Below are 23,520 nucleotides of genomic sequence, written 5' to 3' on the forward strand. Positions count from 1 at the left end.
TATATATATATATATAAGCTGTGTTGATCATGTGTAACAGCTGGACGACTCGATAAAATTGGTGCCAACGCCGAAACGAAACGTAGAGAGTCCGTCGTGTTAATAAGTACCATTCCAGACAGGGTTCTCAGGATGAGACATTATATACATTGATAGGTTCAACCCACTTGTGTAGTCTCTAGAGCTCTGGTCGGAGAGTCTTCCCCTCAGTGGTTCTGTGATCTTGTCACTCATTTTACAAGACTAGTTCATCGTTGTGTCGTCCAACTCAAAATTCGCAAATGAGCACTCTTTCTACGCCAGGTTGCTGTATAACGTCGCATCTGGATCACAGTAATTGGCGATGACCGCCAATTCATTGATGAATTATTGAATTGAAGTTGTCTACTTGTTTGAAGTGCGATACCACTGAGATACTTGTCTCATCCCTTGGGGTTACACTCCCCAATTCAGTAGTAGTGTCTTCAGGGGCGTCAGGCTTTGTATCCTGCGCAGACCGAACGTTTTAGCCAACTCATATTTTGCTGCCCTTGTCACCTTTTGAGATTCAGATACCACCATTCTTTCAAAAAGCGGATACTCTGTAGAGTTCCCAGTGAGGTGGCTCGTTAGCCAAAAGATTGTGATTCTCCAGAGTGAGACTAAAATGTCCGCTTCTCCAGTCTTTTCTCCGGGGCAGGGGTATTGTCCTCAGCTTGTGAACCATGATGTCCGCATTGTATCATATAACGTGACCTTGGTTATTCTTATCAAAGCAAGTTTTCAATATCCTTCGTCAAACTTACCAACACACGTGTGGTGTTGCTATACCTCCCTCCGAATGGCGGTTATGAGCGTGAATATATCACAACAACCTTCACCTTCATGACTACCTCCCCCCAGTGGATAATCCCTTTTTCTGTGCCGATCTCTAGTGGATTGTGGAGTCTCCAGGGTGCTGCCAAAGTCTTCCTTGATCTTCATCGTTCCTGTGCAGGTCTGGACATCTGATTTACCAGTTGTTCACTATGTTTACGACCATTTTTTACGAAAGTTGACTGCCCCTGTGGTGAAAGTGATATTCACGGCGCTCACAGATTCAGTCAGTGATATTTCTGAGTCACAGTAGCAGTGTTCATGGTCTATATCAGCACACTGAATGATAAAAGCAAAATAGTTGCTTCTTGACAAAACACACTATCCGCACTATTCACTGTTCTCTTCAACAGGTCACTACTAGTTTCGCCCTTCTTGCGGCTCTTTATGTATCCACAGTCCCTGATTTTTATCAATCTTATGTTCTGCTTGAACACCGAATTGTAACCAACGTAGTTGAAGAATGTTGTAAATAACAGATTCACTGGTTAAATGAGAGTATTGTGTCAACATATCTGCTTAGTTGACCCAGTTGAATGGCAGCATACGAATCTTCGTGTGTAGGAAAATTATGTGTGCCTACAGTGTCGTCGAAACCGGCAATTCCGATGTTGCAATGCTACTATACTGGTAAACAATTTCGAACCATCTCATGAGCTAAACTACTAAATAGAACCAAGAAAACTAGCGGTTTACTTCACTGGATGGTAGTGCGGGGCGGAAATTGTTCACGGCCGAAAATAAACAGGAGCTTTGAGGTCCTCCGCGTTTGGAACACATGCATATTTGTGGGGGCCTCTTCGCTAAGTGCAAAGTGCAACGAAGTACAGGGGTCCAATCTGCTTCGTTGCTTTATTTAATGTTTATATACATCGAGTTTTGTTACGATGGTTTCATTGTTTCGGCAGACTGTTGTTAACTTAAGGAGTCCATATTCAGCCTCCGCCTTTTTTGCTCTTCCCGGAATGTTGGTCTGTAATATCCGGATTTATTGTACGCCCCATTTCAGCCCCTACTGTTCTTCCTGCCGTGCCTTTGGATGTGGCCCATCCTCCCACAGAGTTGCACCGTCCGATTTACGTTCCAGATGTTTCAGCCGCACTTCCCGATTCCACGACAGATTCGCCCATGTATCTAGCCTCCTTAGCATCGAGTGAATTCCAGCAACGTCTTCGTGAGACATCCAGTCGTTCTGAGACTTTGAAGCGAGTAGGCGATGAACCTGACATACTGCCCGTTGATTCTTGGACTGCGACACGTGTAAATTCATCGGCTCCGGCCACCACCAATCACAACAACCCGCAAATGCATGTTTGCCCAGTGACTGTCTCGGATTGCACGAACTGTCCGACTACCTGCAGTGTACCCGCCACGAAGGATCATTCCTATGCTGTTCCTAATCCCCCTCCCGCTCCTCTAATCACACTGGCCGGCAGTGAGTCTTTGTGTGTTGTTATCTCGTTACTGCATCTTCTTGACATTTTGCGAGCCAGACGGCACAATGCTCCGTTCGCGCAGAATTTTTATCGTCTTTCGGGAACTCTGTGGAATGGCAATCAGTTGTTTCTTGGAAACCTAGTATTTAGGGTGTTCATTTTCCTCGTCGCTAATCCATACCCCTCTCGACGACTGATTCTAGTGGCAATTTTTTTAAAACTGGGAGTGATAAATGACCTATATAAGACCACCAGTTCTTCGCGGGTGCATGTTATAGCTAGTCCGAACATAATGTGTCTATCTCAGCTCGATAGTTCATTCGCTTTTCCAAGCCAGCGTCCCTAACGTCATTGACGTCCAGGTTTGTCATTATCGAACACTCCTTCGACGGGAATTGCCCGAAACTCAAAGAGACGCCAGACGGCCTGCTCAATTTTATATAAGCATATGGTTGTTACTACCTCCAGATGAGAACAGATCACGTCAGTGAGACAGTCGAGCTACCGTCGCCAATCTATTGAGACCGCTTGAATTACTGATCGACTCGTTAACCTAGCTAGAAAGGCCTTGGTTGATGTTTAAATGTTGGAAGCAGGCATCATAGTTGACTTTCAAAGGGTACTTTCATTCTTATCCCACAAAAACTGACATTGAATAAACGATTTTATCTAGGCAAGTCGCAAAAGGATGTACAAAAACTCAAATGTTTATTTCTGGCTGTTATTGAGCTATTTCTGTGTAAATACAGATTACGATGATTCGTTGCCTCTTGCACCAAGGTGCGCGATGGCTCTGGGTCTTCCGGTTGGAAGAACTTTCGGCATTCTGAAATTTAACCATGGCACATCTAGCTCATGTATAGTAAATTTTCTTGATTGGTTAGAGCGCGAATTTATTAACAAAAATGTCACTTATTAGAACTCTACCTCTGCTTCTCGACTTCCCTTCTCTCGGCTTGGGTAACTTGGCAGTATCCCAGCTCTTGCGCTTTCTTCTTGAGGCATGGCGTTTAGGCATCGAAAGGGTGCTACAGCTGAACGGTCCTTTGTTGGTTCATACACGCAGCAACTATGTTTGTTCTCCACCCACGGCCACTTGACTGCACCCATCGCCTAGCGCTCAATCGGGCAATTATCCAGACGGTCTGAGTGAGTCAATAGCGGTCACGTGACTGTCTCGTTGTTTCATTTCATTCAAAATAAATGGAGTCGTCATTGATAGAGCAATAAACATGGGAATGTGGACTTACTGTTGGAATGGCGTAAGCTAGTTGCTTAAATAGTAAATTATAATCTCAACTCTAAACCGTAGCCTTGCCCAAAGTTTTATACACCGTATTGTGTTTTCATAATGACAAGTAACTAATTTGTCAGACCGTTCTTCATTGCGACTGATCAGTCAGATCACGAAAGGTCTGTTGTATACAGAAGCCGCTTTGTAGCTGTTCGTAAACAGTGGAATGAGGCCACCATTCAATCGTTCGGTCGCCACTTATTCGAAGTTCCAACTTATGGTCCCTCGCCACATTCAGTTTGTGACTTCCGGTCGCTGTTCACTCTTTTTTGTATCGATCAGACGAACAACTTGAAAGCAACCGGAGCGTATAAATATGGTATGTCGGTAATTTTAATCTAAAACCCGTCTATATAGCTAGATAGTGGGTCTGTTCAAGATTCTTGTGCGTGCAAACTGAGTTCGCTTAGTACTCGGGGAAGGTCCAACGCTAACTAATTTCACTGTCAAAGGTGTAGACGGTTTTATCATTATCGAGAGAGTCAGCTGGGTACCAAGTGAGTCCCCCACAAAACCAACTTGGTTTGCAAATGAGTGTATTCCGCCAGACGGTTTCGCTTATTTTCTACCTCATGTTAGTTGACTATCTCTGGATGAAATCCTCGACCTGGAAAGTACGGTTAAGAGGAGGTGACGGTTGAAGTACCGGCTGTATGGCCTCACGAGTTCGTAGTTCGGCTGAACGACGAGGTCAGTTGAAATGTACGTCCAGACAACTAGACAATCCGCATGGAGGTTGGGTACCAAGGAGTCCCCCACAAAACCAACTTGGTTTGCAAATGAGTGTATTCCGCCAGACGGTTTCGCTTATTTTCTACCTCATGTTAGTTGACTATCTCTGGATGAAATCCTCGACCTGGAAAGTACGGTTAAGAGGAGGTGACGGTTGAAGTACCGGCTGTATGGCCTCACGAGTTCGTAGTTCGGCTGAACGACGAGGTCAGTTGAAATGTACGTCCAGACAACTAGACAATCCGCATGGAGGTTCGTTCAGCTGCCTTGAGCTTACTCGTGACCATGCTTTTTCAAAAAGAAGAAAGAACTACGGCAGGAAGAGGGGAGTAGAACTAGAGGACAACAAACATCCGAGATTTCACCACTCATTCGGGCAGTCTACCGACGACAGCAGCGACGCTGAGATCGGCTAGCCATCATATGTCTCCAGCCAAGCACAAGGAGGGTCGTGCTGAGCCCATCCTGAAAAGGAAACAACGACGATGACATCCAGACTTCCCCCATAAAACCTCCATTTTCTTCCACTATGTCGAATCCTCTCCATCCGTAGGTCTCCGTCACTCTAAATCAGGTACAGAAGACAGAGCTCGACTTGGCATGCGTAACACATGGCCCAGCCACCTTAGCTTGCAATGCTGGATGCATTCTTTGAGGGGGATATCCTCTGACTCAACAAAACTCGTTTCCTGATCACTTCATTGCGAATTCGCTGATTTCAGCCCATTCTAGCTATGCTTTTGAGACATCAGGCTAGCCAAGTATCACAGCTGTACGGCAATACAACCCGAACTGTAGTCTGACACACGCGTCTTTTGATACCTCTCTGACGGCACAAGCGAAGCAACTTAGCAAATGCGATTCTGGCCTCCGAAATTTGTGCGTTCACTGTCGCACTGCTAACATATCTAATACAGCTTCCAGCAATCAAGCTTCCAAATACATATAGGTTATTCATAAATGTTCAATTTATGTTTGTGCGCGGGCTGGGATACTGTTTTATTCAGATCTCTGCCCATTCTTCAACCTGGTATGCTAGTCTGTGTGATTGTCACATATACATCGCAGTTTAGCCCAATCAGTTATGAAGGTACACAAATTGTCACGCCTTGGTAAGGTCCAGTCTGTTCGTGACGGACACCTGGCCGCGTGCCTCTTGTTCATGATAGTTCAGTGGCTCCTGATTCAGAATGGTCAAAGGGACCGCATGTCGCTCCTTGGCTTTCGAAATATTATATGGCATGAAAGAACGGAATGGTCAATCATCAATGAACGGTTGTCCATCATTCGGTTCCGACAACTGGGCTCACTTCTTTGTTCCAATGAACAACCCGTTTGAGTTACATGCTTTGCACTGAAGAATTTATTCTGGGATGCAAGATACGGAAACTCAGTTCAAGACTATTAATAATTGTTATTGATTTTCTAGATTTTTGAGACATACATTTAGGATAACTGTGGGGTTGCCAACATATCGTCTATGATAGTCAAAGTTCGTTATAACAAGTGCCAGACGACGCCATTTGGTGGATATCCACCATCCGTAGACGTGAAGGGCGATAGTTCCTCAGAAGGAACCGCCTCCGTCAAGGGGACGATTGAGAATCCGCAGATTTCCTTCTTGTTTATCCCGTTTTCGAGGAAACACCCCAGAGAGCGATCATCAAACGGATCCATGGCCTACAAAAGGTGTTTAGAATTGTATGAACATGTTTTGTGGAAGAGAATTTAATAGTTGTACGGGTTGATCTGATTGTAGCCCTATCTCTTCTCAAATCTCTCTTCCACTGCTGTATCTCATGCTAGTTAACTTAGTAACTTCTCCAATTTGTTTGCTTTTCAACCACTTCGCTTAGGTTGATCAGTTCACTTCACATGTTCCTTCAACTTTGTTCGCGCCGCCACCATATGCATCATCATCATCATCATCATCATCATCATCATTAAAGACAGCAACATCAGTTTTGCTACTGATGCTTCACTGCCGTACAACCATAAGGTTCGTCTAGTTATACATATATATATATATATATGTATATATAATTGTATTAAAAGCCCTACAGTGAAGAGAAGATAAAAAGTGTGTGAGGGAGGGGACTTAGTGCTGGCCTATGTCAAGCATACTGAGATGCCCACACCTTCAACTGCTCAATCAGACAGTCTGAAAAGAAACTGACAGCAAGAACGCCATTTCTTGCAACGTCTCCAGCCAAGCACAGACGGGGTCACCGGGACCCCATCCTGGGAGGCGTACAACACCAACAACACCCAAACTCTTCGTGATCTCTTTCACACCTTTTTGCCAAGTCATGTGCTGTCCACCTCGCGGTTTGCGCCATCCTGAAGGAGGCACGGAGAACAACACTCGTCTCGGTAGACGGTGTTTTGGCATGCGTAGCACATGACCGAGCCATCGTAGTCGATGATGCTGGATGTTTTCCCGGATTGAGGTGCCTGCAGCACAACCAAATACCCGTTTTCTAATCGCCTCGTTGCTGATACGCTGACGCCATCCGAAACCAGCCACGCTTCTGAGGCATCGGTGGTCGAAAACCTGAAGACGCCTCACATCGTCTACCCGAAGAGGCCATGTCTCGCACCCATACAACAACACAGCCCTTACTGTAGCCTGGTACACACGACCCTTAAGATCCAGTGAGATGCCATTTTGACGCCACAAGTGGCGCGAATTAGCAAACGTGATTTGAGCCTTTGAGATTCTTGCACTGACTTCATCAGATCCACTTCCGTCGTAGCTAATACAACTACCGAGTTATGTAAAGTTTTCCACAATCTCCAGTGGTTCTTCTTGAATTGTAAGGGATATGTTCGCAGATGGCATGTTCTGAAGCAGGACTTTGCACTTTGAAGGTGCAAGGCGCATGCGAAATGATGGTATGATGGCGGTCAGTTTATTCAACAGGGCTTGTGCTTCGCTATGGTCTTCAAAGATGAGGGCGATATCATCTGCGTACTCCAGATCGACAAGGCTCTCGTCAGCAACAATTTGAACACCGGCTGACATACGCGCTTCTACGTTTTCGTTCTGCGACATTTTCTTCGTAAGTTTGTCCAACCTTGGTCGTTTCACGAACCAGCACGTTCTCCAGCGCCACCTCTGGGAAACTGCCCGATCGGACAGTCCTTACCATAACACTCGCGGATTCACCATTTTGGACAGAACTTCCTTATTGTTACTTGCGCTGACGTAAGCGTTACCCTTGCAACCTTTTTTACATTCTACCCTACCACTGTAACGGTGGATACTACCGATGAGACATGCGAGTAGTTTGTGGTTTCTCGTAACTACGCCTTTATCTAACGGAGGGTGGGGTTTATTACGGAATTAGTGGAGTTGCTTTGTAGCATTCGTTTACATTTGCGTGATTGTCGATGAATATCCAGGAAAGTTCAAGAAAACGCGTTCTAGAACAAGACGGATATTCAGTATTTAAAATGAAGGTGCATATGAGAGTTTTGCTTTCTTGTCCAGTAGTCTGTAACTGTTCAGTTAATGTCTACTAATAAACAGCTCCGCAGCGAAGAACTCCTTCTTTTCGCCACCATATGCTTCCAGTCTGACCATGTTATCAAAACCTACGATCAACGCGAGCTACGTTTCAACCTAAATTTACTCCGCGATTTTCCATGAATTCTCCCCCGTACAGATGGTCATCAACCCATCCTGGGAGCTGATTTCGTGGTCCGCTTCAATTTATGTGTAGACCATAGACGTCAGAGTCTATTAGATCCCGCTGCATACCTATCGGTCGTAAGCCACTCAAATAGCCCTCCTTCTATTTGTTCTGTCACTCTACCACTCCACGGCGATTCTCCTTACCATTACCTACTATGTGAGTTTTCAGAGCTAGTGAAGCCAAATTTTCGTCAGCCTGAGCCACAAGACTCTCGTGCATCACGTGACCATCAGAGGTGACCTATGTTTGAACGTCCAAGAGGCTTGCACCCTATGGGATTGAAGATTGCTAAAGATGAGTTCCAACGTATACCACAGTTGGGAATCATTCATCCATCGAATAGCACTTGGGCTCACCCACTTCACACGTTACCAAGGAGATCCGCAATAGCTTGGCGGGCTTTTGGTCACTATCCTGAATTTTCATGGCTATACCATACTTTCTCATAGTGATGTTCTTCGTGCTTATCACCATATTCCCAACAACCCGAGAGACGTTCACAAAACGGCAGTTACTACCCCTTTCGTTTTATTTGAATTTGTCAGAATGCCGTTTGGATTGCGCAACTCAAACATTCCAAGTTCTCTCCGACTTGCCTTATGTGTCTGCATACCTCGATGATATTTTAGTAGCTAGCAACAATGTTTCACAGCATCTTGAACAGCTACGTATTCTTTTTTTCAAATTGAAAGACTGTGACGTTGTAACTGACCACCGTAAAAGCATCTTTGGTTCCTCAGTAACTTTTCTGGATCACTGTCGATTACTGAAAAACTCGATGGGGTTCACGCTCACTTCCTTTAAACAACTTGAACATTTTTACGGTCTACTTTTACCGTCGCTTCATTCCTCACGCCACCCATAGTCTCTGCCCACAAAATTGTAAGTTATTGATACTAATGAATTCCACAAGGATGAGGCGGGATTGAATGCTTTTCAACATGTTAAAACAACTTTCGTGGATTCCTTAAGATTGTTTCATTCTTGGCAAGACACCTAACTTTCATTGCACGTGGTGTTTCGAGCACACCCATAGGAGCCGTTTTAATTAATCTCTGTCCTCCTCGCCAAACCGGACAGGTACCCTCCACGTGAAGTGCGTCATTTTGACTACATCTCACAGCTCATTAACGACGTTCGTCATATTCCCGGCCAGGATAACGTCGTGGCCGACGACCCATGACGCGTCCAGCGTCCGACTGAATAGACATACCGGCTGCAATAGACCTCGAGCGAATAGCCATTCTTCAGAAACGTGAAGTTTAACCCTCATTGATTCCAAGTTCTGGCCAGAGGGTATTTGTGGCGGCCGTATGTGATTTCCTATAGTGTTTTCACGTTACGTACGATAAATACACCTGCAACCGAATGCGACTGACACTTACGCGTGCGTATACACAGGACAGAACTCAAGAGGTCCATAGACAATCAGGAAACCTCACTGCCAGCACACTTCACGCACATGCCATACCACTTTTCCCGAGCTAAGTTCTGTACACCATATAGATTTGTGTTTGACAGTTATTGTGTTCTCTCTTTGTGTCATCACAACTTTTCCACTTGAATCATTTCCGTTAGCCGTTTGGTCTGGATACGGTGGTAATTCAACTCAACTACAGAAGTCCTGTACTGATAGACTATCAGCGTGAATGGGTCATCTGCAACTTTCTCTCCGCCTCATCTAAGTAGGGAACTTTGTTTGCATTAGGCCTATTTCTAAGGCCATTGGTAACAGTTTTTCATACCTACATTCCACAACATTGCAAACAGTTTTTCCATCAAATCCTCCTGGTAAGCTCATTGAGAAGGTGGTATCGCGCCGAATTTCACCGCCCTTCGTTCAGTATGCATAAAAGAACGAGCGCAACGTTCTAGACAGTTCAGTAAATATCACTGCTTTGCATGATATTAAGGATGATTACACTGTTCGAAATTTTCTCAAATTTTAGGCTACTCTTTGTCGTTTCCGGGAAACTGTGTTGGTTGAAATATATTCACAAGAATCTTTCTAAGTTTTTCCTTACCATTTCTAATTGTTCGTCTGTTGTTTTCCTAGTCTACCCAAAAAGACTTTCGCGTCTTTTGGTGAGACCTCAGACTGATTTCACCTGTTAGTTGTATGTCTTTTCGAATTATTCTTTCTGATGCCTGAGATACGCACTACTTCCGTGTTCAAATAAGGGAACGTTTTGCAGTTGATAACACTTATTCTCTCCACTCTGACTGACCCCGTGGTAGATAGATACTGTTGTAGACTGAGTCCACTCTGTCACCACTGGATACGTGTGTTGTTGATTGGTTACATTGATTGTTTCCTCAAGCTGATATAGGACGCTTTAGGCAGATTTTCACTGAGGCTGGGGATCAACAGAGATTGGTTCAGCTAACCGAGAACCATTTTAAAAGCAGCACGAGATGGAAACTCGTAGGTGATTCTTCCCTTCTCCATTGCTGACCAACAGCAATGTCCCTCAGGGTGCTGTTTTCCACTTTATTCATTGTAGGTATTTTAGGTTTCACTTTGAACCTAGGTGATTGATGCAAGATATGCGGCTGAGATACTATCTGAGTATACGCACCCGAAGTCCTTTGTTAAGTTGAGAAGACTGTCGTTGTATTCGGTATGGTTCTGTAATAACAACAAATAAACAACGGTTATTGATTGAATAGAAGTGTCAATGGTTAATACATAGCAATGATTCAATACGAACGTACATTCAAGGTTGTACCACAGGTCTTTGAGCAGATCCAACGTAAATGTCAAGGAAAATACGGGTGAAGTTTGTACTCCAAGCAGTGTCTGAAATGTCGAATGAGAGTCATGAAGTGTCGGTCGGTGTGAAGGAATCAACAAACGTTCACCGAATGTTACAGGTATGCCGCACACCCAGTGTGAATGCTCAGATGACAAAATGATCGGTTGCCGTTATTGCATGCCTAGGGCAAATCCACAGCTACAAACTGTACTGAACGAAGGTTTCAGCTGATCAGGAGAGCGCTCTCTTACCCCACTCCCATATCCCAAAATACCAAATTGTTGTCTTTTCTTGCAATGACCTATTCAGTAGCTATCAGTTCATTACTGTTTATGGTGTCTGTGCCCCAGCCCCGAACTTCCACGGCGAAATATCTGATAGGTGCTTACATTCTCCCCCATCGAATTTATTGTTCTTTTTCCTGCTTCCTGGAACTCCCTCAGAAGGATTATCACCCTATTGTCGGGCCGTTAAAATACCTTTCTGTGTGCAGTATAACCTCTAAGAATGTCTTGGTTAGCTTCACGGTAGGCAACCAACTTAACCCAACGAATTCTTCTCGATTTTTTCAACCTCTTCACTCGTACTCATTAAACCACCTTCTAAATGGTACACTCGTTCCACTTACAAACGTTTACCTACTGGAAGTCCCACCTGTTGGGTTTCTGCGATTCCTTACTCCGGCGGGTAATAACCTTGTGTATTCGTATGCTGAAAATTCAACTTACTTCTTATTACTGCTGCTTGAGATGAAAGTAGCTTAAGCACTACATCACGCTTCGCGGATGTAATCATGAAAGCGTTTGGGTTATCCACGACCCCAGGTATATTTTGGGCACCACTTGCATTCATGACAAAATAAAGTGACTAGACACGTGAGTGATATCCAGAACCAGGTGCTACTATGCCTTCATCAAGGTTGGTTTCGCTTGAATCCAGTTTTGTTTTCGAGTTTTCCGAAGGACTTGCGTGACAGCTATTTGGTCTGTCTCTAGGTATGTCAGTTGTTTTCAGCCCTGATACACCCGGTTTCCTCGCCGTGAAATGCCTGCCATATGCGCTTTCCCTCCTATGGCCAACTGTATGAAATTCGTTTGTATTTTCCAGTACCTTTCCAACATCTTCCATTTTTCTCTAACCCAATCATTCAGTCGATGGGTGTTTTCGTTTGCCTGCGATCCTCCACGGGTTCCGATTTCAAGAGTCCCCATTCTTTAAGGAAATCGATGTACTCTATCCACCCCAAGTAATCACTCCCACCCACATCGGATTTGCTACGGGGCGGAGGTCATACGATCGCTCGTTGTGCTTACGGTTTACTGCAGACCAAGCGGAAACCATAACCTATCACTGGTAAGTACTCCCGCAAACATCGGCAGAAATTAGTTACAGTACCACAGTTGTGACTTTGCCGATCATTCACCAAGTCCTACTTTTTGTTTGAGTCACCCTACAGACAGTGCAACCGCATAACGCCCTATAAAGTACCATCCAGTGGCGTATGGCACAAGGCTCGTAAGCTTGTGACTGAATATAATTGAACAAATGTAGAATGCTCTAAGTGTATTTACGCACTTGTTACCTTTTCCTCTAAAAGATCATGTCAGAATTTTGGCGGGAAGACTTGAAACGCTCGGCTCCAGTCGGGCGATATTTAGGCTAATCAGGGCTTGCCCATTTCGGATTCTTAGCCAGCTGGTCACCAGTCTCCTTGTGGCTATGACTTTCGGCTGTTTCGGTTAGTTTGTCTCTGCAGAGGAGGTTAAACCAGAAGCTGATTCCCATGGGATTCGTCGTTCGTTTCAAACCCCTGTCTGAGAATCAGGATTATGAAGCTAACCGGAAACCAACTAGGCGATACAGAAACGGCACAATTTAGCGATGCGTTCCTTGATTTATTTTTCACATATTAGTTTTTGTGCATATCCACTCTGCCACTATCCAATAAAGCTTTGATCCTACAATCACAGTCTGTACAGGAAAGTGGTATTTTTGTAGGGTGGAGCATCCCCTTTCTCGCATGATTTATTTCGCAACACAAAAATTGGATATCAGGTCACAGCCGTTGTAGTGATTAGTGAACCTCCGTATTGATCAAATCGAACTATTTGACAGTTCAGACACCAATTTCCGGTCAACCATGTGAACTGTAAGAGGAAACCGTTGCATATACGGTCATCGGTGTGTTCTATTTCTAGTGTATGTAGACGACAATCTTTTATCGTGTCACAATAAGGTAATGTACTGGATTGCCACGAGGATCAAACGGATTGACAAGAAAACAGGGTGGATTTGCTTTAATGGGATAATCAATCAAATAGCGGGGTATCTAACCACGAAACTCACGAAAGTGACCAAACATTGGACTTGGGTTTGTAGACAGGGCTAGGTGAACCCTAAGAAGCGCTATCCACTCCGCGTTATAAGACCCGTCGAAAACGTAACACCATGGTGAACAGTTCCCTTTTTACCGCGACACCACATAGCCCCTGTCTGTACTTGCGTGCATGACGAATTGAAATAGGAGAGATGAAAAATCGCCAATTAGCTATCTCTGAGGCCTTGGCGAAAGTTGATCGGACGAAATACGTCTTTCATCATGACCGACAGCAGGACACTAGTATTCGATGCCGATTTGAAGGCCTTATTATGAGGAAGGGAATAAAAGTGGATGTGGAACGGATTTATTACTAGTTTACCACTGTCATTCTGAGGTGCTCAGATCTCCAAACACTCACTTGGACAGTCTGGATAGAGACTGACAACGTTCCTAAGCCTGATCACGTGCTGTCTTTGTTTTTTCCAGCCTTCATCACTTATCTGGTCAGCTTCGACCTCTAGTTTTTCAAAAAGTGTTACATATGCCTACGTATGCTCAACATATCTTTCCTTTCCTATCATCTATGTGTGGCGTGCTCTCTGCTATTTCGTTCCCAAATCTCTTGTCAACTGATTGTCAGCGCACAGTGTTATCGAAACGTACTATGGCATTTTCCGTCTTCATTTGCAGTAGGCGGACGACAGCTGATCGAATGGAGTTTGGTATTCAGGTAATCATGCGTTTCGCACGCCTGGACCCTATTTTTTGTGAGCAACTATCCAAGGCCTACGGCCTGTTTGCTGAGCAAGAATCCTCGGTAGCTCCTCCGCTACAAATGAGCGAAGATAGCCTACCGGTTCACTTGGCAATTCAGGTGAATGGCCATCCTGTTCAGCTTCCTTCACTGTTGCCGAGCAACCGCCCCGGAATGGATGGACGCCGGAACCCACGACCTGTGAATATTACTCAGTTTGTAAGTTCTGTTTCATATAGGTTCATGGCTGTGAACCCTAGGAAATTTTCATGCCTTGTCAGCTTTTTTGCTTGTTTGAGGATGATGCATTCGCATCTGTCGAACTTCAACTCTGGCATAAGTGATAATGTGTAAGCTAGAAGGTCCCTCGTTCAAATTAATCTTCGAACTTGTCGCTTGGGTAGATCGGCACTATTTCAGCACCCATGCGTAGCACCTACCTGCCAAAAAGAGTATCGTGGATAGACAGTTTCACTCCGTCGAAACACTTCCATTTGCACACCAATTTAGTTTGGATGGAAGAAGTACCTTAAACCCAGCTGAATCTCTCGTTTACGATGTTTTTAAGCAACGGAATGTGCTGCACCAGGCCGCCTCATGTTTCAGTTGGCGCGATATGCGAGATATCGCGATACACGTGCATACAGTGAACAGTACAGACCAGGCTGCTGCACACGTCCAAAAGTAGCTGGGTATCGGAAACAAACATGTGCATCGGATTCTAGCACTCCCAGAGCCACCATCCCCCATAGCGTCCCAGCTGGAGAAGCCACCTGAGGAGACCAGTCAAAAGCAGTCAGGTAGACATCAGTAAGCCCCCGCTCTGTGCTCGTCCACATTTCGGGCAATACGTAGAGCGATACCACTACATGACTCCAATCCGAACTCATTTGTTTGACATTGTAACGGTTGACTGACGAACGCTTTGCTGCACCCATTTCATAAGACGATGCCATTGTAAGCGCAGCGTTTGAAATAGGAAGAATTTTCACCCCACCAAGCTTCGATCGGTATCCGCCAAATGAAAATGATTTCTCGGAGACTGCGGTGATCACGAGGTCACTTCTTCGTAGTTGGAAATGTCCACGCCCAATGCGTTTCTCTGTGACTTCTTCGTATGTTTGACTTGTTTAAAGAAACTATTCTTCAAAGTCTATAAATACTCGGTGCTAGAAAACAGCGCTTAATGAAATATAATGTCCCAGCTTGTCGAAAAATGTTTAAAATTGGCGGTAGTTGTGTAGCCACAATAATTTGTGGAACTTGCTACAGCCTGGAATACACTCGTTGACGCAAAATATGCGGGAGTTTTCCATATTTTGTCTGTTATCCTCTACCCGACTATACGGAAGCCTGTGCCCTCGTATCTTGAGAAGTGTAATTCCGAGCAAGTATCGTGATAGAAACCTTAACTTCCAATAACTCGTGTGACATTTGAAGAACGCAATGCTTTCAGCATATGAATTGTACCCACGATATTCCGATACATGGATAGAAGGTGCAAATATTGTAATAAATTGTGTATGCCGTATGCTCGTGAGTCAAGTTATCTGGCCAATCACCATGAAAGCATTCAGTTCATCCTCATAGGCATCAAAGTTCCCCATTCCTAATGGGTAGCAGTTAGTTGCCACGATAACTATTTTTCGAAGTATTCGGTCCACCGATCGAGGTGTTCTTTTTTATTCAGACGGTCAATCCCTTCTGATCCTTGATGGTTTCGCTCACAGATGGTTGCCGGAGACCGGATCAACTGGAATAATCTTCGGGCATTACCGGCTTTCTGGGCTTCTTCCGATTTCTTTGCTTTCTTTGTCCACTAGACTTCACGGTCGGTTTACACACTCGCTAGACGTCTGATAATTCGTCGCGTGAAGTTACGCTCGGCGCCGCCTGGGGTATTTCTCCGAGATTTAAGCAATGCGACTGTTTGGTTTGATATCAAGTGCTTGAGTGAGCCTGGTAGCGACGTGCCACAAGCAAAACTTACAGTGCTGTGCACAGAAGTGGTCATCTGGTCATAGTACGAATTCACATCTGATGGTGGAGCATTTGGAAGTGACTCTAGAAGACGATTTTGGCAAATGCGTCTAACATCCGAATCAACTAGCCTTTCAGTTGTCAAGCAATTTTTCCGCACTTTACGAGGCCCAGGAAAACGAAGGAAGAAGTTACTCCGGACGAGTGAATGGTCGAAATCCATGGGTGTATTCCAAACCGAACGGCAGTCAGTTATTGGTTCGCGCCATCGGCAACTGGTGGCAGTGTGATCGATTTGAGTTTGTGGCCAGACGACTTCGGCTAGTTCGGACGTTAGTGCTGCGTAAACACAGTCTACGATCAGTACACGGATGAAGCAGTCCGATGCTAATTTCTGTCAACCTCCTAATTGAGTCTCAGATACGCTAAGCCTGCCCATTTGTGCATTCAGATCTCCGGTAACCAGCACGATATCCATTGTTTTAGCTCGCCGCAACTGGGCATTCAGGGCGTCGTAAAACCTGTCTTTTACGGCGTTGGAGCTAGTTAGTTGGGGAGTAAGCAGACACGGTAAACAGACATCGATCAACTTTCCGCTTGTGAGAATCCTTCACAGACTTTGCCAGACGAAGTGCATAGGGTCGATTATGAACGGGTATCCAGTCAAGTAAGGATACTTCCGCCCGGTGACTTGGGACGGTGCACACTTGCGGTGCGTATCCCACCGCAGCAGCCTCCGCATCACCAGAGATGCGCAGCCGGAAGCGAGTGGAGAGTGACGGGGTGGTTAGCTCAACCACTGTGCTTGCATCTTGAATTCGTGTTTCCGAGACACAGCACACATCAGTGCCAAGCGAGTCCAGTGTGAGAGCAAGAGCAGCTTGTTCTCCTGCTTGCTTCAGCGTGTGGATGTTGAAAGCGGCCTGGTAGACTGGGTGTCGAAGCTTGGATATTGATTTCGAGATGCCTGAAGATGTTGGCGCCGGATGACGCACAGATGTTACCTGCGAAACCGATGGAGGACAAACGGAGTCATCAGTCCTAATTGCTGAGCCTACAAGGAGTTGGTTATTAATGGGATGGGGAGAGAGGGAAGAAAAAGGGAGAAAAGGGGGACGTCAGTAGTATCATGTTTTTGCTTACCTGCACTTCTGTATGCAGTGAGTAAGGCGACCCCTCTGGAGGCACCACGCGGTGTCCGAGATGGTATGAGTTTATTTGTATATGTGCAGTTCATGGTTTTACGTGGGCTCGGATAGTGCCAGGACGCCATCACTTAGGCAGGAGGACGATAGGTTTTGGCGGCAAGGCAACGGTGTTTGGCTGGAAATAGAGGTATATTACCATTTCTACGGAACACGTCGCCATATGTTCCAATCCCCAATCTGTTGGATCTGGAGGCTGCGTTCACTAGATCTCAAACCATCGTCAATCTCTGCGGTTGTCGGGCGGAAAGTCTCCAGTACAGCTGAGCGGGTCGCCGAGGTGCAAAAACCATCACACTACGGTAAGGTCAAATTTCTTCGTGTCGGATGGCGAGGAATACCGGGTCTGCAGTCGTCTCCGGGACAGTGCCAATTGTAACACCGTTCATTAAACGCTACTCTAAACCAAGAAGCCTGCGACTCCTAGTTGAAACTGCTTGACTAGGCAGTCTATACATACAGCTAAAAGACCCCGGCTCACGTGCACGGTGGAATATGTCAGCTGTTGGTAGCTTATCTATGACCAAAATGCACGGATGGCATATAGTACGTACATGCTTCCTGATAGCTTTGCGAACATGTATATAGCACAATAGGACATCGTAGCCGGGTACGACTCTGGCCGCCCTTATTTGTGGCGCTAATTTGTCTTCACTTGTTGCTGTTCGCGCACCATCTCTCTGAACAAGCTAAACGCAAAGGAACTACCCGCTTTCCACAAAGGTATACGTAAGCGGACGCCCGGTAGCCGTGCCATCTGTGGTCCAGAAACTGTAAAGCATGTCTCTACGTGCCATACATCAGTTACTGTGAAAAGACTCAACTAAATAGGTTCGTTGCGTGTGTTTCATCAACATTTACGGCAACTGGGAAATGTCGTAACCGTGCTACATGCTGCCCTTTAGCGAAATATGCTCTTCCCCGACCGCAACACACGCACCGGTACGGACAGGCGAAGCTTCGCCAGGAAGGCATATCGTCTGCAACAGTAAAACGAGACCGTCCACCACTTACTGCGCTGGTTGATGCTCCAGCATTAGCCGTAGGTGTCCTGAGTGGTAAGGACTTTGTCGACTTCGTGGACCACAAGCTGCCGTACTTCACATAATGGTGTTCTTTATTTTACTATACCCCTGCCGGTACCTAACTCCTCTTTGATGAGCCGTCAGTTTATAGAAAGTCGTTCGGACAAAGTTTAGTCACTTTACCTTAAGCGTTTCACCCAACTGGACACGGACACAACTACGGGATGTAGGTCGTCGGCGAGCAATTGATCCAAATGGAAAATTTGTGAGGGCAGTTTCGACTTAGTGAATAGTATCCTGCCCAAGAAATGTTCCGATGCGATGAAACCGTTTGGGTTCAAGTAGAACGTGAGGTTGACGGAAACTCGGGTACTGCGCCTACCTGTCGCGTCTCAAGAAGGGCCAGACCGGTCGTGGGCTGTTGAAGAGTTTTCAGCAACCGTGTGAGTAGTTTCCTTTATGAAAAAACCCTCTTCTCCTTTGTGTAGGGTTACTGTGTTCTTGGTCCCGCTCCTCACAGATTCTTTAGTGACATTCTTTGTTTCATGTGACTAACCTATCTCATCAACCGTGCTGTCCCACATCTTGTTCCAGCTCCGTGTCTCCCCGGCCATGCCCAACTACATCAAACTCACCTGGACCCATGACTATTCCAGCTTCGTCTACAGTCTAGTTGGTGTCTATCTAATGCATAAAAGGTCACCCCAACAGTTGTGCTGCCTCCTGAAATCCAGGGCCTTTCAGAATGCTGAGACAATGAAGGTACGTGATCCTTTTTGAGATATTTGTAGCCCAGTTTGTTTGTGGATTTATTTCTCAAGTCCATGTGAATGTTAAAATTGCCAGGGTTGAAGACTATGGAGTCCCGCGTGGTCTGTAGCATATTGATATTCTTCCGCATTGTGTACAGCAAACAGACTGCCTCGAAGTTCCGTTGCGAATATGTTCAGTTGTGTTTATCTACGTAGGTAAGGGACCATTGCGGAAAATCCGCGAAAGGCACATCGCCGATTTCTTCATACGTATGAGTGCGAAGGTGAACGGCAAATTCAAGAATGATTGAATAAGACTCCGAGACCATCTAAACGGACCGAAAGTAGCAGTCGACTGTCTGCAGTTTTTGAATAATCATCCTATACTATTTATATCAGAGAAGGAAACCTTTATTTCCAGATGCTCTTTCACTCTGGGAAGACTGCTTACCTTCCACTCCATGAAAAGATACTATAAAATATCGTCCTGGATGCATGTATTGTAAGGAAACAAGTGAAGAACCCGGCGCTCTTGGAATAGAACAGCAAGCAGCCGTCTTATTTCATTGAGTCTCTCGAGGCTCAATTTTCATGGGAACATACCTACACATGTCCGAATATCCTGATCTCTGGTAGATGTTTGTCTCTCCGGTTCTGCATGACCCAAAAAGTCTGGCTGATTTATATCGACCGATACCGTGACTTCGATCGACACGTAATAAGGTGACCCACAAACAGAGAATCAGAACTGGCTAACGATAGGGTACTATCGATTGAAAAAGTTAGTTCACAACAAATTACCGGCGGTTGATTTTGGTTCTCGACAAATGATCCACTTGGATTATGAAGATATAAACAACGCAAGCGAAACAGGTTCAAGCATGCAAAGCAAGTCACGCGTGCACAAGGGCAGTCACAAATGAATTGATGGCCTCAAGGTCAAACGGGAAAGTCCATGTACGCACACGAGAAAAGTGAGACTGGTTGTGGAGGTTTTAATACCAAAGCTGCATCGCTGATTCCATTAATATGGAGACTGCGGCCGCATGAAAGAAACGCCTCATTGTCGCGATGAGCAGTACGATTCTGTTCCTGTATGCGATTATCTGGTACATGAAACGGAAACCATCCAATCACGTGGAAAATACTTGAAACATGAAACGCCATCCAATCACGTGGAAAATACTTGAAACCGATTGGGTAGTCATCGTTTTCGAAAAAGTTTGGTGACAATCGGTAGATTGATTTCTGGGCAACGTTCCGCTTTTGACACAAATGCTCCGTCAGGCCAAGTGACTAGGTTCCGAGGTTGATCGAGATTTAAGGCGGAAGGAGAACCAATCAGCAAAGTCAAGGACTGCCAAAAATCCACAAGGCAGATGTACCGATAAGGCCAATAGTGGATGGTATAGGCTCGCCGCCGCATGAACTGGCCAGATTCTTAGCTAGTATACTAAAACCGCTCACGGGGAAATCAAGCACCTTCATTAGGAATTCGTATGACTTTGCCAACAAGGTCGCAGGGCTTCCTTTGGAGATGGACGAAGTCCTCGTGAGTTTTGACGTAATATCAATGTACACAAACATCCCTAGGGCAGATGCTCTGGAGGTAACTAAGAGGTTGTTACTGGCAGACACGACACTCGGGGAACGGACACAGCTCTCGGTGGATGAAATAGTTGAGGGCATAAGAGTGTGTTTGAATCTTGATAAGTTTGTTTTTGACACAACTGTTTACTCACAAGAACAAGGCCTTGCAATGGGATCTCCAATATCCCCAGTTTTAGCCAATATTTACATGCAGGACTTCGAACAAATAGCTTTGGCCGGATATCATTGTCCACCCAAAGTTTTTGGCGTTATGTTGACGACACGTTTGTTGTGATCAAACGAGACAACGTAAACAGCTTCCACGACTATCTCAATAGTTTAAACCCACACATTAAGTTTAGCGTGGAGATAGAGTCCACATCGGGCACATTACCCTTTCTGGGCTGTATAACACATAAGGTTGGTGGGAAATTGAAAACGACTGTCTACCAGAAACCAACAGACACGGGGACCGTCTTAAGCTATTCATCAGCACACCCAAAGTCCGTGTACGCCAGCATTGTCTCATCGATGTTTCGTCGAGTTAGAGCGCTGTGCACAGAAGAGATCGACCGGACGGCAGCTCAAATCGAGATTGCCAACAAACTTCAAGAAATAGGATACCCAGTGAGTTTGATTAGGCGACAACTAAGGAAGATATTGGTTCCAGTATCTAGACCCAGTAAAGAATGGATTGGCACAGCAGTCATTCCATATAAAGCAGGAACATCGGAGGTTATTCGAAGATTGTTGAACTTAGCCAACATTGGAGTAGCTTTTCAGAAGGGGAAAACGCTACGCTCAGTTTTGGTGCAATTGAAAGATCCCCTGCCGGCTGAAAGGACTAGGGATTGTGTGTACAAAATTAACTGCAACGATTGTGCTAAGGTTTATATAGGACAAACTGCCAGGGAATTGCACACCAGAATCGGTGAGCATAAAAGGATTAACAAACTACCAAGGAGTGAAGAGGAATATCAAACGCTGGTCAAAGACTCAGCGATGGCGGTACATGCCTTAGACACGAGACATAGAATAGATCTGGAGAATGTGGAAACCATGAGACGGGGGCTGCGATTCACACCACAACGGCTGATAGCCGAGGCGGTGGAAATCACTAAGCATCACAGCGTGAATAGAATCGAGGGTGTGGAGCTAGCGAGTGTATGGAAAGCGGTCTTAGATAAACCGAGTTGACACTTGACGGTTTGGTTGTCAATCCACTTAGGATCATTAGAAAAAACCGGGGGGTAGGAGTGGAAACCCCAACCGACCAAAGGTCACAGCATCCCTCCTGCACAACTTTCTTAGCACTAGCTCACCCACACGGACTAACAGAAGGTTCAAACGAAGTTCAAGAGGAACCATCAAATGAACCGAACCAGAAGAACTAGACCCTAGGCAGGACCCAAACACATGTAGGTTTCCCCACCGACCCAACACTTGTTCAACCACTCTAACACACTAAAATCCCTCGGCCGACACCCAACAGAGATTTAGCTTGACTTAGCTGATTGGTTCTCCTTCCGCCTTAAATCTCGATCAACCTCGGAACCTAGTCACTTGGCCTGACGAAGCTTTTGTGTCAAAAGCGAAACGTTGCCCAGCAATAAATCTACCGATTGTCACCAAACTTTTTCGAAAAAGAAACCATCCATATAATTCAGCACTCAAGTTCAGCTTCTTCCTCAAATGCTCACTTTTAAAACCAGTTGAGCCCATTTCACTTTTAACATCATTTAAAGCTTCCTGTATTCTCAATCTTCGGTTGGGCTCAACGACTAGTTTTTCGGTTTTTCTGAAATCAGTGACTTAGTGGTAACGGAAATCCCACAGCTCGTAGTTATCGGAGAACTGATCCGTACATGCAACAGCATCCATCTCCCAGAATTTCGACAATGAGTCATCCTTACGCAGGCTTCGTTTGTCACCTAGGCGGTTTTGAGAGAACAGAATACCACCATTGTGGTGCTATATTTCAATCAAAGTGGGAAATAACAGTGCACCTTTTGCCAAAACCCTGTATTTGAGATATGTGTTGACCTTCCCACGCCGCACACAATGCCGAGAGTATTTACTGTTAAGGAATTTTGGAGATCGCATGTAGATTATCATCTCTTGAATCAACCAAAAGACTTATTATTATATTAACTTTAGGCGATGGCCTTTGGAGAAGCTCTTCACAAGGTTGTACACTTCTTCGTCAATATCACTTGAAGTCCAGTTATCATCATCATCATCATTGACAGCTGCACCCCGGTGAGAACCGTGGAGATGCACTGCCATACAACCGTGTCAATTTATCTGAACAAAGCCCTATAATCGAAAGAGAGAAAAGGGCGGAATAGAACTACCCTGCAAAAAACATCCGGGTTGCCTACACTTCCAGCACTCAGTCGGACAACCTGCATAGAATTTGACAGTGAGAACGACATTGACATCGTTTAGACACCATATTGTTCAGTGTCTGTAGGCAAGCACAGAGAGGGTCACATGGACTCCATCCTCAAACGCAAACAGCGTTGGTGGCTCCCAAGTTTTTCAACTTCCACTCATCTGCGTACAACTTTGGTTTTGACGGGATACTCACGCGGAAACCGGCTGAATCTCTCAATTATGACGTTGGACAACTGGCTGTGCTGCACCAGCCCATCTCATGTTTCAGCTGGTACGATACGTCACTATCGCAATACATTGTACAGGCATAGCGCGCTAAGTACAAGGTCGCTGAAATCTCGTCGACAGCCTACGACTTGTTTTGCCTTCTTTGGGGCTAATCAGACAGGCTTAGTCCCCGAATTTCCGTCAGTCTTATGTTCTGCTTGAATTCAAATTGCACGGAATTAGCGAAATGCACTCATCTGCACATAACTGAATGTCCTGCACCGAGCGGACCATCATAAAGGGGATATTTGGCTGGATCCATTTGTCTCCTGTGCAAACCAACCTCGTGTGCAGATGAGAGTATTTGTCGGATTCTGTCCAATTTATGTTCAGGTAGAATACAAACCTGAGGGAAGCTTGGGTACCGCGCCTAACTCATAAGCCCAGCCCAAGGAAGACAACCGGCCGTTGGCCACTGGAGTTTTCAGCAACCTTATGAGTAGTGTATTACGTCTTTAC

General features: G+C 45.3%; 2 protein-coding genes across 2 annotated transcripts in view; one reads left to right on the top strand and one right to left on the bottom strand.

Moving 5' to 3' along the window:
• T265_13677 (hypothetical protein) overlaps window positions 1-16,829 on the bottom strand; it is a gene marked incomplete at both ends in the record, with an annotated part of 20,153 nt that extends 3,324 nt beyond the window's left edge. The window contains one exon of the mRNA XM_009169992.1: window positions 16,444-16,829. Coding sequence (XP_009168256.1) covers window positions 16,444-16,829 — 386 coding nt within the window. The remainder of the gene's footprint in view (window positions 1-16,443) is intronic.
• Window positions 1-23,520, top strand: part of T265_05050 (hypothetical protein) — a gene marked incomplete at both ends in the record, with an annotated part of 42,710 nt that overhangs the window by 808 nt on the left and 18,382 nt on the right. The window contains 5 exons of the mRNA XM_009169961.1: window positions 1,865-2,290; window positions 11,923-12,124; window positions 13,782-14,064; window positions 18,650-18,817; window positions 20,818-21,024. Coding sequence (XP_009168225.1) covers window positions 1,865-2,290; window positions 11,923-12,124; window positions 13,782-14,064; window positions 18,650-18,817; window positions 20,818-21,024 — 1,286 coding nt within the window. The remainder of the gene's footprint in view (window positions 1-1,864; window positions 2,291-11,922; window positions 12,125-13,781; window positions 14,065-18,649; window positions 18,818-20,817; window positions 21,025-23,520) is intronic.

This window comes from Opisthorchis viverrini (assembly GCF_000715545.1).
Source record: "Opisthorchis viverrini unplaced genomic scaffold opera_v5_87, whole genome shotgun sequence".
In the NCBI taxonomy this organism is placed as follows: domain Eukaryota; kingdom Metazoa; phylum Platyhelminthes; class Trematoda; order Opisthorchiida; family Opisthorchiidae; genus Opisthorchis; species Opisthorchis viverrini.